This window comes from Oncorhynchus nerka, unplaced genomic scaffold, assembly GCF_034236695.1.
Source record: "Oncorhynchus nerka isolate Pitt River unplaced genomic scaffold, Oner_Uvic_2.0 unplaced_scaffold_960, whole genome shotgun sequence".
Lineage (NCBI taxonomy): Eukaryota > Metazoa > Chordata > Actinopteri > Salmoniformes > Salmonidae > Oncorhynchus > Oncorhynchus nerka.
The window spans coordinates 60,001-78,818 of NW_027040354.1; the positions used below are offsets into that span (position 1 = coordinate 60,001).

The 18,818-nt window shown below is 43.4% G+C and overlaps 1 protein-coding gene across 1 annotated transcript in view; it reads left to right on the top strand.

Annotated features, from left to right (window-relative positions):
- sh3bgrl2 (SH3 domain binding glutamate-rich protein like 2) overlaps window positions 1–18,058 on the top strand; it is a 43,658-nt gene extending 25,600 nt beyond the window's left edge. The window contains exons 2-4 of the mRNA XM_065016597.1: window positions 8,805–8,990; window positions 11,382–11,462; window positions 17,910–18,058. Of these exons, the coding sequence (XP_064872669.1) occupies window positions 8,805–8,990; window positions 11,382–11,462; window positions 17,910–17,924 (282 nt within the window). The 3' untranslated portion in view covers window positions 17,925–18,058. The remainder of the gene's footprint in view (window positions 1–8,804; window positions 8,991–11,381; window positions 11,463–17,909) is intronic.
- The last annotated feature ends 760 nt before the right edge of the window (window positions 18,059–18,818 follow it).

Consider the following 18,818-nt stretch of genomic DNA (forward strand, 5'->3'; position numbering starts at 1 on the left):
TTCTCTCTCTCTCTCTCGTACTCATATTCTCTCTCTCTCTCGTACTCATATTCTCTCTCTCTCTCGTACTCATATTCTCTCTCTCTCTCTCTCTCTTGTACTCATCTATTCTCTCTCTCTCGTACTCATATTCTCTCTCTCTCTCTCTCTCTCGTACTCATATTCTCTCTCTCTCGTACTCATATTCTCTCTCTCTCTCTCTCGTACTCATATTCTCTCTCTCTCTCGTACTCATATTCTCTCTCTCTCTCTCGTACTCATATTCTCTCTCTCTCACGTACTCATATTCTCTCTCTCTCTCTCTCTCTTGTACTCATCTATTCTCTCTCACGTACTCATATTCTCTCTCTCTCTCGTACTCATATATTCTCTCTCTCTCACGTACTCATATTCTCTCTCTCTCTCGTACTCATATTCTCTCTCTCACGTACTCATATATTCTCTCTCTCTCTCACGTACTCATATTCTCTCTCTCTCACGTACTCATATTCTCTCTCTCTCTCTCGTACTCATATTCTCTCTCACGTACTCATATTCTCTCTCTCTCACGTACTCATATTCTCTCTCTCTCTCACGTACTCATATTCTCTCTCTCTCTCTCTCTCACGTACTCATATTCTCTCTCTCTCGTACTCATATTCTCTCTCTCTCTCTCTCTCGTACTCATATTCTCTCTCTCACGTACTCATATTCTCTCTCTCTCTCGTACTCATATTCTCTCTCTCTCTCTCGTACTCATATTCTCTCTCTCTCACATACTCATATTCTCTCTCTCACATACTCATATTCTCTCTCTCGTACTCATATTCTCTCTCTCTCACGTACTCATATTCTCTCTCTTGTACTCATCTATTCTCTCTCTCTCGTACTCATATTCTCTCTCTCTCTCGTACTCTCTCGTATCTATTCTCTCTCTCACGTACTCATATTCTCTCTCTCTCTCTCTCTCTCTTGTACTCATCTATTCTCTCTCTCACGTACTCATATTCTCTCTCTCTCTCTCTCTCTCTCTCTACTCATATTCTCTCTCTCTCTCTCTCTCTCGTACTCATATTCTCTCTCTCTCTCTCGTACTCATATTCTCTCTCTCTCACGTACTCATATTCTCTCTCTCTCTCTCTCTCTCTTGTACTCATCTATTCTCTCTCTCTCGTACTCATATTCTCTCTCTCTCTCTCTCGTACTCATATTCTCTCTCTCACATACTCATATTCTCTCTCTCTCGTACTCATATTCTCTCTCTCACGTACTCATATATTCTCTCTCTCTCTCACGTACTCATATTCTCTCTCTCTCACGTACTCATATTCTCTCTCTCTCTCACGTACTCATATTCTCTCTCACGTACTCATATTCTCTCTCTCTCACGTACTCATATTCTCTCTCTCTCTCGTACTCATATTCTCTCTCTCTCTCTACTCATATTCTCTCTCTCTCACGTACTCATATTCTCTCTCTCTCTCTCACGTACTCATATCTCTCTCTCTCTCACGTACTCATATTCTCTCTCTCTCTCTCGTACTCATATTCTCTCTCACGTACTCATATTCTCTCTCTCTCACGTACTCATATATTCTCTCTCTCTCTCACGTACTCATATTCTCTCTCTCACGTACTCATATTCTCTCTCACGTACTCATATTCTCTCTCTCTCTCTCGTACTCATATTCTCTCTCTCTCTCTCTCTCTCACGTACTCATATTCTCTCTCTCTCTCACATACTCATATTCTCTCTCTCTCTCTCTCTTGTACTCATCTATTCTCTCGTACTCATATTCTCTCTCTCTCTCGTACTCATATTCTCTCTCTCTTTCACAAACACACTGGTTGTGTGGTCACGTGGTGTGATGAGAAAAGGATTAGTCCTCAGTCTTAACCTCTGTTAATCTCTGAACTACAGCACAGTACTACTACACATACAATAATACACTACGTCACCGTGTTCTGCCTGTCTGCCTGTCTGTCTGCCTGTCAATGATTGTTCAGTACTACTACATTGCCCTGGGCTCATTTGTCTTTGTGTCAAAACAATGGTTTCATTGTGCCCTCACCATCCCTAAACACACACACACACGCAGACACCGACACAGACACAGACGCACACAGACGCACAGGCTTACACACACACACACATACACACACACACTGCCATGGTATCTATACACAATAGGCCTCCAGCAGAGATGAGATTGTAAGAAACTAGACAATGGTTCATGCCTGCTATGAGGAGAGAGTTTTGACAGTTAAGCGTACGGTGTCCCATTGTGACATCATGACCATGTCTACAAGGCTCTGAGACCACCCCCCCCCCCCCCCTCCCTCTCTCCTCCCCTCTCAATTACGTTTCAATTCAAAGGGCTTTATTGGCATGGGAATTTTTTTTTAACATTGCCAAAGCAAGTGAAATAGATAATAAACATTTTACATTAAACATTAGACTCACAGAAGTTCCAAAATAATAAAGACATTTTCAAATACAGTGTTGTAACGATGTGTAAATAGTTAAAGTACAAAAGGGAAAATAAATTAACATAAATATGGGTTGTATTTACAATGGTGTTTGTTCTTCACTGGTTGCCCTTTTCTTGTGGCAACAGGTCACAAATATTGCTGCTGTGATGGATCACTGTGGTATTTCACCCAGTAGATATGGGAGTTTATCAAAATTGGATTTGTTTTTGAATTATTTGTGGATCTATGGCGGCCTTTCTCAATATCAGGGCTATGCTCACTGAATCTGTACATAGTCAAAGCTTTCCTTCAGTTTGGGTCAGTCACAGTAGTCAGGTGCCACAGTGCACTCTCTGTTTAGGGCCAAATAACATTCTAATTTGCTGGGGGGTTTTGTTAATTACTTTACACATTGGAAAGAATTATCGTTTTCTCATGATTTGGTTTGGTCTAATTGTGTTGCTGTCCTGGGGCTGTGTGGGGTCTGTTTGTGTTTGTGAACAGAGCCCCAGGACCAGCTTGCTTAAGGGACTCTTCTCCAGGTTAATCTCTCTGTAGGTGATGGCTTTGTTATGGAAGGTTTGGGAATCACTTCCTTTTTAGGTGGTTGTAGATTTTAACGGCTCTTTTCTGGATTTTGATAATTAGCGGGTATCAGCCTAATTCGGCGGCAGGGTAGCCTAGTGGTTAGAGCGTTGGACTAGTAATCAGAAGGTTGTGAGTTCAAACCCCTGAGCTGACAAGGTACAAATCTGTCGTTCTGCCCCTGAACAGGCAGTTAACCCACTGTTCCCAGGCCGTCATTGAAAATAAGAATGTGTTCTTAACTGACTTGCCTGGTTAAATAAAGGTAAGAATAAAATTTAAAAAATGCTGCTCTGCATGCATTATTTGGTGTTCTACGTTGTACACGGAGGATATTTTTGCAGAATTCTGCATCCAGAGTCTCAATTTGGTGTTTGTCCCATTTTGTGAATTCTTGGTTGTTGAGCAGACCCCAGACCTCACAACCATAAAGGGCAATGGGTTCTATAATTGATTTTTAGCCAAATCCTAATTGGTCGTATGGTATGTTTCTTTTGATGGCATAGAAGGCCCTTCTTGCCTTGTCTCTCAGCTCATTCACAACTTTGTGGAAGTTACCTGTGGTGCTGATGTTTAGGCCAAGGGATGTATAGTTTTTTTGGTGCTCTAGGACAATGGTGTCTAGATGGAATTTGTATTTGTTGTCCTGGTAACTGGACCATTTCTGTCTAAGTGAGATTTACTGTCAGGGTCCAGGTCTGACAGAATCTGTGCAGTAGATCTAGGTGCTGTAAGTCGCTCTGGATAAGAGCGTCTGCTAAATGACTTAAATGTAAATGTAATAGGCCCTCCTTGGTTGGAGACAGACACACCAGATCATCAGTAGACATTTGACTTCAGATTCTATAGTAGGGTGAGGCCGGAGGCTGCAGACTGTTCTAGTGCCTGCGCCAATTCACTGAGATATATATGTTGAAGAGGGTGGGGCTTAAGCTGCATCCCTGTCTCACCGCACGGCCCTGTGGAAAGGAATGTGTGTTTTTTGCCAATTTTAACCGCACACTTGTTGTTTGTGTACATGGATTTTATAATGACGTATGTTTTTCCCCCAACACCACTTTCCATCAGTTTGTATAGCAGACCCTCGTGCCAAATTGAGTCAAATGATTTTTGGAACTAAACAAAGCAGAGAAGACTTTGTTTTGGTTTGTTTCCGGGTGAAATATGTGGTCTGTCGTATGGTAATTTGTTTGTTTTTCTTAAAAGCCAATTTGACATTTGCTCAGTACATTGAGGAAATGAACTAGACTGCTGTTACTGATTTAAGGCAGAGGATTTTTTCCCAAGGTTGCTGTTGATGCATATCCCCACGGTAGTTATTAAGGTCAAATTTGTCTCCACTTTTGTGGATTGGGGTGATCAGTCCTCGGTTCCAAATATTGGGGAATTTGCCAGAGCTGAGGATGATGTTAAAGAGTTTATGTTGGAGGGGTTTTATTTTGTCCTGTAGTTCACTCAATGTAATTGGAGAATCAAGGCGTTCTGGTCGTCTTTTAATAGTTGATTCTAGGATTTTATATGATAACATATCATTTTTTTGCTGATTGTTCTTTGTTATAGGGCCAAAAAGATTGGATATGTGGTTTACATCTCTGTTTTTGGATAGATAACTTTTCATGTTTGTTTAGTGTGTTCCAATTATCCCAGAAGTGGTTAGAGTCTATGGATTCTTCAATTACATTGAGCTGATTTCTGACGTGCTGTTCCTTCTTTTTCCGTAGTGTATTTCTGCATTGTTTTAGTGATTCACCATAGTGAAGGCGTAGACTCAGGTGTTCTGGGTCTCTGTGTTTTTGGTTGGACAGGTTTCTCAGTTTCTTATGTTTTTGCATTCTTCATCAAACCATTTGTCATTGTTGTTCATTTTCTTCAGGTTTTCTGTTTGAAATGTTTAGATTTGATAGGGAAGCTGAGAGGTCAAATATACTGTTAAGATTTTCTACTGCCAAGTTTACACCTTCACTGTTACAGTGGAACGTTTTGTCCAGGAAGTTGTCTAAAAGGGATTGAAATTGTTGTTGCCTAATTGTTTTTTGGTAGGTTTCCAAACTACATTCCTTCCATCTATAGCATTTCTTAATGTTACTCAGTTCCTTTGGCTTTGATGCCTCATAAGTATTGCTCTGTTCAAGTAGACTGTGATTTTGCTGTGGTCTGATAGGGGTGTCAGTGGGCTGACTGTGAACGCTCTGAGAGACTCTGGGTTGAGGTCAGTGATAAAGTAGTCTACAGTACTACTGCCAAGAGATGAACTATAGGTGTATCTACCATAGGAGTCCCAGGTGTTTGTCCCCCTGTGTGCTGAGGGTGTCAGGTTCTTGTCCAGTTCTGGCATTTAGGTTGCCACAGACTAGTACATGTCCCTGAGCCTGGAAATTATTGATTTCCCCCTCCAGGATGGAGAAGCTGTCTTCATTAAAGTATGGGGATTCTAGTGGGGGGATATAGGGGATTCTAGTGGGGGATATAGGGGATTCTAGTGGGGGGATATAGGGGATTCTAGTGGGGGGGATATAGGGGATTCTAGTGGGGGGATATAGGGGATTCTAGTGGGGGGATATACAGTTGAAGTCGAAAGTTTACATACACTTAGGTTGGAGTCATTAAAACACATTTTTCAACCACACAGAGTTTTGGCAAGTCAGTTAGGACATCTACTTTGTGACACAAGTAATTTTTCCAACAATTGTTTAGACAGATTATTTCACTTATAATTCACTGTATCACAATTCCAGTGGGTCAGAAGTTTACATACACTAAGTTGACTGTGCCTTTAAACAGCATGGAAAATTCCATAAAATTATGTCATGGCTTTAGGAGATTCTGATAGGCTTATTTCAAGGCCTACCTTCAAACTCAGTTCCTCTTTGCTTGACATCATGGGGAAAATCAAATCAGAATGACAGATTTGTACCTTGTAAGCTCGGGGATTTGAACCTTTCGGTTACTAGTCCAACGCTCTAACCACTAGGCTACCCTGCCGCCCCTCCACTCTAACCACTAGGCTACCCTGCCGCCCCAGTGCAAATCAATCCCACAACAACAGCAAAGGACCTTGTGAAGATGCTCGAGGAAACGGATACGAAAGTATCTATATCCACAGTAAAACGAGTCCTATATTGACATAACCTGAAAGGCCGCTCAGCAAGGAAGAAGCCACTGGGTCCATCTCCTCTATACCACCCACCTGGTAGTGTGGTGGATGGGACTACCAGCTCTCTGTAACCTAGAGGACAACCAGTGGGTCCATCTCCTCTGTACCACCCACCTGGTAGTGTGGTGGATGGGACTACCAGCTCTGTGTCTTGTAGGATGACAATGTCTGTATTTCTTTGAAGTCCAGGTTCCTGCTCTTTAGGCCAAAGGCAGATGACCTCAGGCCTGGGATATTCCAGGATGAGATAGTGAAGGCTTTGTGTTCCATAAAATGTTGTTTGTTCTCTCTTGCTCTCGGTGACTGGGTCCAGCTGGAGCACTCAGCAGACTGAGACACGGGAAGGTGGCACCGTCAGCAGAGAGAGGGTGTGTTCTCACTGGGATGTTTTTCCTACTCGTCACAGTCACACACGGTTTTAAACTGTCATAGACTATCCTCTCATTACTTCTGTAGGGACAGAATCAAGCTCAGCTGACCACCCTGTAGTAGCTGGCCTGGCTTGGACCCATAGTGTTGTGGCCTTTTCTAGGGAGTTTTTCCTAGCCACCGTGCTTCTACACCTGCATTGCTTGCTATTTGGGGGTTTTAGGCTGGGTTTCTGTACAGCACTTTGAGATATCAGCTGATGTACGAAGGGCTATATAAATAAATACATTTGATTTGATTTGAAGAGGGTGTATACTAAATGCCTAACCTGAACACCGTAGAAGCTGGCCTGGCTTGGACCCATAGTGTGCTTCTACACCTGCATTGCTTGCTATTTGGGGGTTTTAGGCTGGGTTTCTGTACAGCACTTTGAGATATCAGCTGATGTACGAAGGGCTATATAAATAAATACATTTGATTTGATTTGAAGAGGGTGTATACTAAATGCCTAACCTGAACACCGTAGTAGCTGGCCTGGCTTGGACCCATAGTGTTGTGGCCTTTTCTAGGGTTTTTTTCCTAGCCACCGTGCTTCTACACCTGCATTGCTTGCTGTTTGGGGGTTTTAGGCTGGGTTTCTGTACAGCACTTTGAGATATCAGCTGATGTACGAAGGGCTTTATAAATAAATACATTTGATTTGACCACCCAGTGTGTTCTACCAACAAGCTACAAACTAAACAGATTGTAATCTAGCAAACGAGTACAATTTGATTGAGGCTAATTTGAGTAAAGCCACAGCCACAACGTTCTGAAGAAGGTGTTATTAACCAATCAGGCTTTAGTCAACAGTAATGTACTAAATGGAGAACATGGTCCTTAATTACATCCATTACCGTCAGAGATGGACACATGATCAATACAATACACTGTGTGTTTGTTTAGTCTGTCCATAAGGGAGTGTCAGCACGTCTGATCTCTCTCTCTCTCTACTGTTTTGCTTTTTCAGCAGGCAGTGGGTGGAGGGGGGGCAGGTGACACTGGGGGGGCAGGTGACACTGGGGGAGGGGCAGGTGACACGGGGGGCAGGTGACACGGGGGGGGGCAGGTGACACTGGGGGAGGGGCAGGTGACACTGGGGGGGGGCAGGTGACACTGGGGGGGGGCAGGTGACACTGGGGGAGGGGCAGGTGACACTGGGGGGCAGGTGACACGGGGGGCAGGTGACACGGGGGGCAGGTGACACGGGGGGCAGGTGACATGGGGGAGGGGGAGGGGGGCAGGTGACACGGGGGAGGGGGGCAGGTGACACGGGGAGGGGGAGGGGGGGGGCAGGTGACACGGGGGAGGGGGAGGGGGGCAGGTGACACGGGGAGGGGGGCAGGTGACACGGGGGGGGGTGACATGGGGGAGGGGGAGCGGGGGGCAGGTGACACGGGGGGGCAGGTAACACGGGGGGCAGGTGACATGGGGGAGGGGAGGGGGAAGGTGACAGGGGGAGGGGAGGGGGGGGGCAGGTGACACGGGGGAGGGGGGCAGGTGACACGGGGGAGGGGGAAGGTGACACGGGGGAGGGGGAGGGGGCAGGTGACACTGGGGGAGGGAGAGGCAGGTGACACGAGGGGGGCAGGTGACACGGGGGGAGGGGGGCAGGTGACACTGGGGGAGGGAGAGGCAGGTGACACGAGGGGGGGCAGGTGACACGGGGAGGGGAGGGGGGGGGGCAGGTGACACGGGGGAGGGGGGCAGGTGACACGGCGGGGGGGCAGGTGACATGGGGGAGGGGGAGCGGGGGGCAGGTGAAACGGGGGAGGGGGGGCAGGTAACACGGGGCGGGGGGGGCAGGTGACATGGGGGAGGGGGAGGGGGGGCAGGTGACACGGGGGGCAGGTGACACGGGGGGGGGGAGGGGGGCTGGTGACACGGGGAGTGGGAGGGGGCAGGTGACACGGGGGGGGCAGGTGACACGGGGAGGGGAGGGGGGCAGGTGACACGGGGGGAGGGGGAAGGTGACACGGGGGAGGGGGAAGGTGACACGAGGGGGGCAGGTGACACGGGGGGCAGGTGACACGAGGGGGGGCAGGTGACACGAGGGGGGGCAGGTGACACGGGGGGAGGGAGAGGCAGGTAACACGGGGGGGCAGGTGACAGACCTTCTTCAGTATGGTTCTCTTGTATATCGTGTGACTTCCTTCCAGAATCCTGTATCCTGATGATTGGAAGTCTCTTTCTCCCCCCACTACAGGTGAAGAAACGTCAGCAAGCTGTGGTGGGGTTCCTGGAGGCCAACCGGATCTCCTTCCAGGAGGTGGACATCACCAATGTGGAGGAGAGAAGGCTGTGGATGTACCAACACATCCCCCCGGAGAAACACCCAGACAAGGGCAACCCGCTTCCCCCACAGATCTTCAACGGAGACTGCTACTGTGGGGTAAGAGATAGATACCGTAGTGCTCCTCATTAACCCTAACCCAGGAGAAACACCCAGACAAGGGCAACCCGCTTCCCCCACAAATCTTCAACGGAGACTGCGACTGTGGGGTAAGATGGATGGATGAATTTCTGTCCAATTCCCTGCCAAAACACAAGAACTGGTCCTGAACCCAAACGAAGCCACGTAATGCTAATGTTTGTGATGAAGTAATCTAATGTTAGCATTTAGCATATAGCCTGTGTTAGTTGTTCAAATGTTAGCATGTAGACTGAATGGTCAGTTGGTGGAACGAGCTAGCTAACATTAGCCGTCCTGTGCCCTGTGCTTAGTGATGAATGAGCGAGCGAGCTAGCTAGCGATGCTAACATTAGCCGTCCTGTGCCCTGTGCTTAGTGATGAATGAGCGAGCGAGCTAGCTAGCGGTGCTAACGTCAGCCGTCCTGCGCCCTGTGCTTAGTCGGCATATTGCTGGGTAACCCCTGCGGCATAATCCTGTTGCTCCATGGGGCAGATTATCAAGGGTGACATCCCAAATTGCACCCTTTTCCCTTTATAGTGCACTACCTTTGGCCAGAGCCCACAGGGAATGTGTGTGTGTATGTGTGTGTGTGTGTATGTGTGTGTGTGTGTGTGTGTGTGTGTGTACGAGCAAGGAACCCTACAGTATTATGCAGAGACATGCGCATGGAACTCCCATCTTACATAGCGCAAGTGAACAGCAATGTTAATGTTATTAAATGTATGTCAATTGTAAAGTATTTTGTCTGCAATGTATATATTTATTTATTTATTTTTACATGTCGGACCCGAGTAAGACAAGCTGTTTCAAATGGAGATCTCAACAACAAAAGTGTGTGTCAGCGATTTCATCACCCGCCCGCAATTGCTAATAACCGCAACCGCCTGACTACATGTGAAAACCGGAGGCCCGCAAATATAGAAAATGCGCTATAGGCTTCAGTCAAAGACTGCAACAACAACAACAACAACAACAGAAATTGACAGGGGCTGCAGGAATTTCTTGTTACCTGATTTTAGAAACGTTTCTGGTTCTAATTTCCAACATTTTGTTAGTCAACTTGTCTATAATTAGATGCATGCAGCTTCTCTTCTGTCGTTATATGTTGTATTAGAAGACTAAATCGATCCTTGTTAACCAGAATGAATGTCATACATCGATAGAATGAACGAACGCTTCAATCTAGGTTGTCATTCGTCACGTTTTCTGTCTTTTGCGGAGCGGAAGACGTTTTTAGGGACCGGGGAGAGAAAATACAACAACGCGACAAAAGATCACGATATTATTTTGACCGGTTGTAAGGAAATAGCATGCTGTGAAAACAACCCAACGTGTTTCTGATAATATTTCAGTTCGGCTTTGATATTTTACGTGGTTGAAATAATAGCCGTTTCTATGACGCTTTTATCATAAAGACGTCACCTCTACAGATGGTTGAGCATTACCATTCATTCTCTCAAGACGTAGAAATAAATAAATCACTCCTGTTCCCCAAAGTCCAAATGTTGTGTATCATTTAACTGCAAGAAAATCTTAATTCTGCAGGAGTTAATGTTATTTGAGAGGTTAAAGACCTACAGTCAGTGTCCAGATGTCAGTTTCCATTTAACCTGAACAGTAGGCTACAGTTCCCTTGACCTGCCACGGGCCTCATTTGAATTCATGTCTTGTGACTGTCTAACGTAGTCAGCACTGCTATCATCCTATTTTAAAACTTCAGTCAAATATTTTCCAAACACAACTTTTCTGGTCCTCACTCCCTTTTATTTTCAACTCTACATTTTCGAGAGCTTTTGTCTTATTGAATTGAACTTCAATAGTGTCCTTTTTGCCTCCGTGGATTGACGTAAACGGGTTTTTGCTTGTTCCCAAAAGCATTATTTTGTCGATTGGCTGTGTAGGGTATTCGGCGTATGTACAGTTAAGCCCTAAAGCTTAGGCTTTATACACTAATACCAGAGCCTCAAATAATGAAAGAAAACCTCAATGTTGCCTATAGATATAAATTGCACAAGAATGATTCATTTGTGGATTGTTTAAGGTATTGCTGGTCTTTTATTCAATCCGCCCTTCAGCCACACAATATTTATTGACGCTAAACCCCGCCCAACGCGCAGATATAACGGCGAATTATGACTCAACCCGCGCATCGTGTGTGTGTGTGTGTGTGTGTGATCCTTGTGGTGAATAGAAGACCTCACAAGGATAGTAAAACAAAGAAAATATCTCATTTTCCCACAAGGAGAAAGGCTATTTTTGGGGTAAAGGGATAAAAGTATCGCAATATTTACTTTTCATGCCAAAATGAAAACGGACGTTGTGTGTGTGTGTGTGTGTGTGTGTGTGTGTGTGTGTGTTCATTCCATCAGGACTATGAGGACTTCTTCCAGTCCAAGGAGAACAACACTGTGTTTACATTCCTAGGCCTCAGCTCACCGCCCTCAGTGAAGGTATGACACACACACACACACACACACACACACACACACACACACACTGTTTGCAAGGGAAAAGGTCTGAAGACTGTAAGGCTCCACTAGTTGTACAGCTACAGGGCTGGAGGGGCCCTCGGCAGCTACAGGGTGGTGGGAGGGGCCCTCGGCAGCTACAGGGTGGTGTGAGGGGCCCTCGGCAGCTACAGGGTGGTGGGAGGGGCCCTCGGCAGCTACAGGGTGGTGGGAGGGGCCCTCGGCAGCTACAGGGTGGTGTGAGGGGCCCTCGGCAGCTACAGGGTGGTGGGAGGGGCCCTCGGCAGCTACAGGGTGGTGGGAGGGGCCCTCGGCAGCTACAGGGTGGTGGGAGGGGCCCTCGGCAGCTACAGGGTGGTGGGGGGCCTCGGCAGCTACAGGGTGGTGGGGGGGGGCCCTCGGCAGCTACAGGGTGGTGGGGGGGGGCCCTCGGCAGCTACAGGGTGGTGGGGAGGGCCCTCGGCAGCTACAGGGCCGACTTCCATTGTTCTCCTAGAGTGGCTGAATATGTTACTGTCTTCTAGATGACTCGTGTCTGATTCCCGAGAATAAACAGGATGCTACTGTCTTCTAGACGACTCGTGTCTGATTCCCGAGAATAAACAGGATGCTACTGTCTAGACGACTCGTGTCTGATTCCTGAGAATATACAGGATGTTCCTGTCTTGATAAATGACCCTGAGAAGGAACACAGTCTGAGTCACTCGTCCAGCAGACATCACATGGTCTGTCCACATGTCCCAAATGGCACCTTATTCCTTCTGTATTGCACTACCTGGGCTCTATAGGCTCTGGTCCAATGCAGTGCACTACCTGGGCTCTATAGGCTCTGGTCTAACGTAGTGCACTACCTGGGCTCTATAGGCTCTGGTCCAATGCAGTGCACTACATGGGCTCTATAGGCTCTGGTCCAATGCAGTGCACTACCTGGGCTCTATAGGCTCTGGTCCAATGCAGTGCACTACCTGGGCTCTATAGGCTCTGGTCCAATGTAGTGCACTACCTGGGCTCTATAGGCTCTGGTCCAATGCAGTGCACTACCTGGGCTCTATAGGCTCTGGTCTAACGTAGTGCACTACCTGGGCTCTATAGGCTCTGGTCCAATGCAGTGCACTACCTGGGCTCTATAGGCTCTGGGCCAATGTAGTGCACTACCTGGGCTCTATAGGCTCTGGTCCAATGCAGTGCACTACAAGGGCTCTATAGGCTCTGGTCTAACGTAGTGCACTACCTGGGCTCTATAGGCTCTGATCCAATGTAGTGCACTACCTGGGCTCTATAGGCTCTGGTCCAATGCAGTGCACTACATGGGCTCTATAGGCTCTGGTCTAACGTAGTGCACAATATAGGGAATAGGGTGCAAATTGGGACGATATCATTGTCTCCTTTTCCACAGATTTATCAGTAACCAGGATCATTAGATTTTCCTCCAATCACATGCCTGGTCTGTCTCCAGTCTGGCGGCTGATTTGGAGAACTCCACTAATTGGCTGGGATGTGATTAACATAGACCAGTGGACTTGAATGAGTGGGTTCGTCCCAAATGACACTCTATTCCCTATACAGTGCACTACTTTTTTTTTACCTGCACCGTGTGGCCCCCTTTACGGCCCTATGAGCCCTGTTCTAATGTAGTGCACTCGTTAGGGAATAGGCTGTAATTTGGGACGCCTCCTGGTTTGTTTGTTGATGAGGACTTTTAATAAGGTTGGATGTTGCTGACAAACAGAACATGGTGATCTCTCTCTCAGGAGACTCCTGAATTAACAGGGTCCCTTATGAACCTTTCAGCTTGGATTCAGCATGTTCTGATAATGTATTGATGCAGTATGGTCTGATAATGTATTGTGTTGATGCAGTATGGTCTGATAATGTATTGTAATGATGCAGTATGGTCTGATATTGTATTGTATTGATTCATCCTGGTCTGATAATGTGTTGTGTTGATTCATCCTGGTCTGATAATATATTGTGTTGATGCAGTATGGTCTGATAATGTATTGTGTTGATGCAGTATGTTCTGATAATGTATTGTGTTGATTCATCCTGGTCTGATAATGTGTTGTGTTGATTCATCCTGGTCTGATAATGTATTGTGTTGATGCAGTATGGTCTGATAATGTATTGTTGATGCAGTATGGTCTGATAATGTATTGTATTGATGCAGTATGGTCTAATAATATATTGTATTGATGCAGTATGGTCTGATAATGTGTTGATGCAGTATGGTCTGATAATATATTGTGTTGATGCAGTATGGTCTGATATTGTATTGATGCAGTATGGTCTGATAATGTGTTGATGCAGTATGGTCTGATATTGTATTGATGCAGTATGGTCTGATAATGTATTGATGCAGTATGGTCTAATAATATATTGTATTGATGCAGTATGGTCTAATAATATATTGTATTGATGCAGTATGGTCTAATAATATATTGTGTTGATGCAGTATGGTCTAATAATATATTGTATTGATGCAGTATGGTCTAATAATGTATTGTATTGATGCAGTATGGTCTAATAATGTATTGTATTGATGCAGTATGGTCTGATAATGTATTGATGCAGTATGGTCTAATAATGTATTGTATTGATGCAGTATGGTCTGATAATGTATTGATGCAGTATGGTCTGATATTGTATTGATGCAGTATGGTCTGATATTGTATTGATGCAGTATGGTCTGATATTGTGTTGATGCAGTATGTTCTGATAATGTATTGTTGATGCAGTATGGTCTGATATTGTGTTGCTGCAGTATGGTCTGATATTGTGTTGATGCAGTATGGTCTGATATTGTGTTGATGCAGTATGTTCTGATAATGTATTGTTGATGCAGTATGGTCTGATATTGTGTTGATGCAGTATGTTCTGATAATGTATTGATGCAGTATGGTCTGATAATGTATTGTATTGATGCAGTATGTTCTGATAATGTATTGTATTGATGCAGTATGGTCTGATAATATATTGTGTTGATGCAGTATGGTCTGATATTGTGTTGATGCAGTATGTTCTGATAATGTATTGATGCAGTATGGTCTGATAATATATTGTGTTGATGCAGTATGGTCTGATATTGTGTTGATGCAGTATGGTCTGATAATGTATTGTATTGATGCAGTATGTTCTGATAATATATTGTGTTGATGCAGTATGGTCTGATAATGTATTGTATTGATGCAGTATGGTCTAATAATATATTGTATTGATGCAGTATGGTCTGATAATGTATTGTATTGATGCAGTATGGTCTGATAATGTGTTGATGCAGTATGGTCTGATATTGTGTTGATGCAGTATGGTCTGATATTGTATTGATGCAGTATGGTCTGATAATGTATTGTATTGATGCAGTATGGTCTGATAATGTGTTGATGCAGTATGGTCTGATATTGTATTGATGCAGTATGGTCTGATATTGTATTGATGCAGTATGGTCTGATAATGTATTGTATTGATGCAGTATGGTCTGATAATGTATTGTATTGATGCAGTATGGTCTGATAATGTGTTGATGCAGTATGGTCTGATATTGTGTTGATGCAGTATGGTCTGATATTGTATTGATGCAGTATGGTCTGATATTGTGTTGATGCAGTATGGTCTAATAATGTATTGTGTTGATGCAGTATGGTCTGATAATATATTGTATTGATGCAGTATGGTCTGATATTGTATTGTTGATGCAGTATGGTCTGATATTGTATTGATGCAGTATGGTCTGATATTGTATTGATGCAGTATGGTCTGATAATGTATTGATGCAGTATGGTCTGATAATGTATTGTATTGATGCAGTATGGTCTGATATTGTGTTGATGCAGTATGGTCTGATATTGTGTTGATGCAGTATGGTCTGATAATATATTGAATTGATGCAGTATGGTCTGATATTGTATTGTTGATGCAGTATGGTCTGATAATGTATTGTATTGATGCAGTATGGTCTGATATTGTATTGTTGATGCAGTATGGTCTGATAATGTATTGTGTTGATGCAGTATGGTCTAATAATATATTGTATTGATGCAGTATGGTCTGATATTGTATTGTTGATGCAGTATGGTCTGATATTGTATTGATGCAGTATGGTCTGATATTGTATTGATGCAGTATGGTCTGATAATGTATTGTGTTGATGCAGTATGGTCTAATAATATATTGTATTGATGCAGTATGGTCTGATATTGTATTGTTGATGCAGTATGGTCTGATATTGTATTGATGCAGTATGGTCTGATATTGTATTGATGCAGTATGGTCTGATAATGTATTGATGCAGTATGGTCTAATAATATATTGTATTGATGCAGTATGGTCTGATATTGTATTGTATTGATGCAGTATGGTCTGATAATATATTGTATTGATGCAGTATGGTCTAATAATGTATTGTATTGATGCAGTATGGTCTGATATTGTATTGTTGATGCAGTATGGTCTGATATTGTATTGTTGATGCAGTATGGTCTGATAATATATTGTATTGATGCAGTATGGTCTAATAATATATTGTATTGATGCAGTATGGTCTGATATTGTATTGTTGATGCAGTATGGTCTGATATTGTATTGATGCAGTATGGTCTGATATTGTATTGATGCAGTATGGTCTGATATTGTATTGATGCAGTATGGTCTGATAATGTATTGATGCAGTATGGTCTAATAATATATTGTGTTGATGCAGTATGGTCTGATAATGTATTGTATTGATGCAGTATGGTCTGATATTGTATTGATGCAGTATGGTCTGATATTGTATTGATGCAGTATGGTCTGATAATGTATTGATGCAGTATGGTCTGATAATGTATTGTATTGATGCAGTATGGTCTGATATTGTGTTGATGCAGTATGGTCTGATATTGTATTGATGCAGTATGGTATGATATTGTATTGATGCAGTATGGTCTGATAATGTATTGTATTGATGCAGTATGGTCTGATGATGTATTGATGCAGTATGGTCTGATAATGTATTGTATTGATGCAGTATGGTCTGATATTGTGTTGATGCAGTATGGTCTGATATTGTGTTGATGCAGTATGGTCTGATATTGTGTTGATGCAGTATGGTCTGATATTGTGTTGATGCAGTATGGTCTGATAATATATTGTATTGATGCAGTATGGTCTGATATTGTATTGTTGATGCAGTATGGTCTGATAATGTATTGTATTGATGCAGTATGGTCTGATATTGTATTGTTGATGCAGTATGGTCTGATAATGTATTGTGTTGATGCAGTATGGTCTAATAATATATTGTATTGATGCAGTATGGTCTGATATTGTATTGTTGATGCAGTATGGTCTGATATTGTATTGATGCAGTATGGTCTGATATTGTATTGATGCAGTATGGTCTGATAATGTATTGATGCAGTATGGTCTAATAATATATTGTGTTGATGCAGTATGGTCTGATATTGTATTGTATTGATGCAGTATGGTCTGATAATATATTGTATTGATGCAGTATGGTCTAATAATGTATTGTATTGATGCAGTATGGTCTGATATTGTATTGTTGATGCAGTATGGTCTGATAATATATTGTATTGATGCAGTATGGTCTAATAATATATTGTATTGATGCAGTATGGTCTGATATTGTATTGTTGATGCAGTATGGTCTGATATTGTATTGATGCAGTATGGTCTGATAATGTATTGATGCAGTATGGTCTAATAATATATTGTGTTGATGCAGTATGGTCTGATATTGTATTGTATTGATGCAGTATGGTCTGATAATGTATTGTATTGATGCAGTATGGTCTGATATTGTATTGATGCAGTATGGTCTGATATTGTATTGATGCAGTATGGTCTGATAATGTATTGATGCAGTATGGTCTGATAATGTATTGTATTGATGCAGTATGGTCTGATATTGTGTTGATGCAGTATGGTCTGATATTGTATTGATGCAGTATGGTCTGATAATGTATTGTATTGATGCAGTATGGTCTGATATTGTATTGATGCAGTATGGTCTGATATTGTATTGATGCAGTATGGTCTGATATTGTATTGATGCAGTATGGTCTGATATTGTATTGATGCAGTATGGTCTGATAATGTATTGTGTTGATGCAGTATGGTCTGATATTGTATTGATGCAGTATGGTCTGATATTGTATTGATGCAGTATGGTCTGATAATGTATTGTGTTGATGCAGTATGGTCTGATAATATATTGTGTTGATGCAGTATGGTCTGATAATATATTGTGTTGATATATCCTGGTCTGATAATGTATTGTGTTGATTTACATTTCTGTAAATGTTATGAACACAATCAGATGGTTGCTTGTTTGATCAGTTGATTGTTTTGAGTGATTCGTTGACCCTTTTTCTACCTCATATCTCCTCAGGATTGATTGGTTGACCCTTCTTCTACCTCATATCTCCTCAGGATTCCGAGTCGTAGGCAGTAGCGTGGGGAGTCGGAGGTCACAGAGCACATCACTTCCTGTATTACATCACTTCACCTCTCCCGGAGATCTCACCATAATGACGCCACCGTGTTGCCAAACACTCTGACCTCTCTGACCCCCCCCCCAACCACCCTGAAAAAAACACCTCACCCTCCTCCCCCACCTACAGCCATCTAACCTGACACAGGAGGAGGGGAGGAGCTTCAGACCAATAGAAGGAGCTTCAGACCATGGGAGGCGGGGCTTCACCCCAAAAACAATGGACAATGATTTCCTGATTTAAATTTTTTTTAACTTAAATTTTGTACAACTGCTGGTAATCATGACGATCTAGTCAGTGGTTCCTGTTTGTGTTAGCGGTAAATAATTACTATTTTTCTTTTACTGCTATTCATTCTTTGGTCCGTTGTTCAGAACACTTCTGTTGCAGCTCTTCCACCAATGGCAGCATGTAGCTCTCCTGTCAGAGTAGCCAGGTTTTGTACGCAGTCAGACAGTTAAGCCTGAGGTCGTAACTGGAAACACTGAAGTTGGACTTGTGGTTAAAATCGAGGCATGAAATGGAGTCCACTACAGCTGTATTTGGATGCGACTTTGAACATTTTTGATTTTAAAAAATCGCAAATCTAAATAAACGTTCTATCAACATTGACCATATTATTTTTGTGAAATCTAATTTTGATTCTGAGTTCGGGCATATTAAGTTTTATATGTCAGAACTATTTCTAAAAAGTGTATTTTTCAGTTTAAATCACTTGCGCTGCTCACGTATCGGCTTCCACGATGTAGGGGGAGATTTTAAGGGTTATGGTAGGTGGAGTTGGACTGAGAGATCAGCCAATTAAAACCAGCGGTTGTTTTCGTCGATCCTGCCATAGGCCATGTTC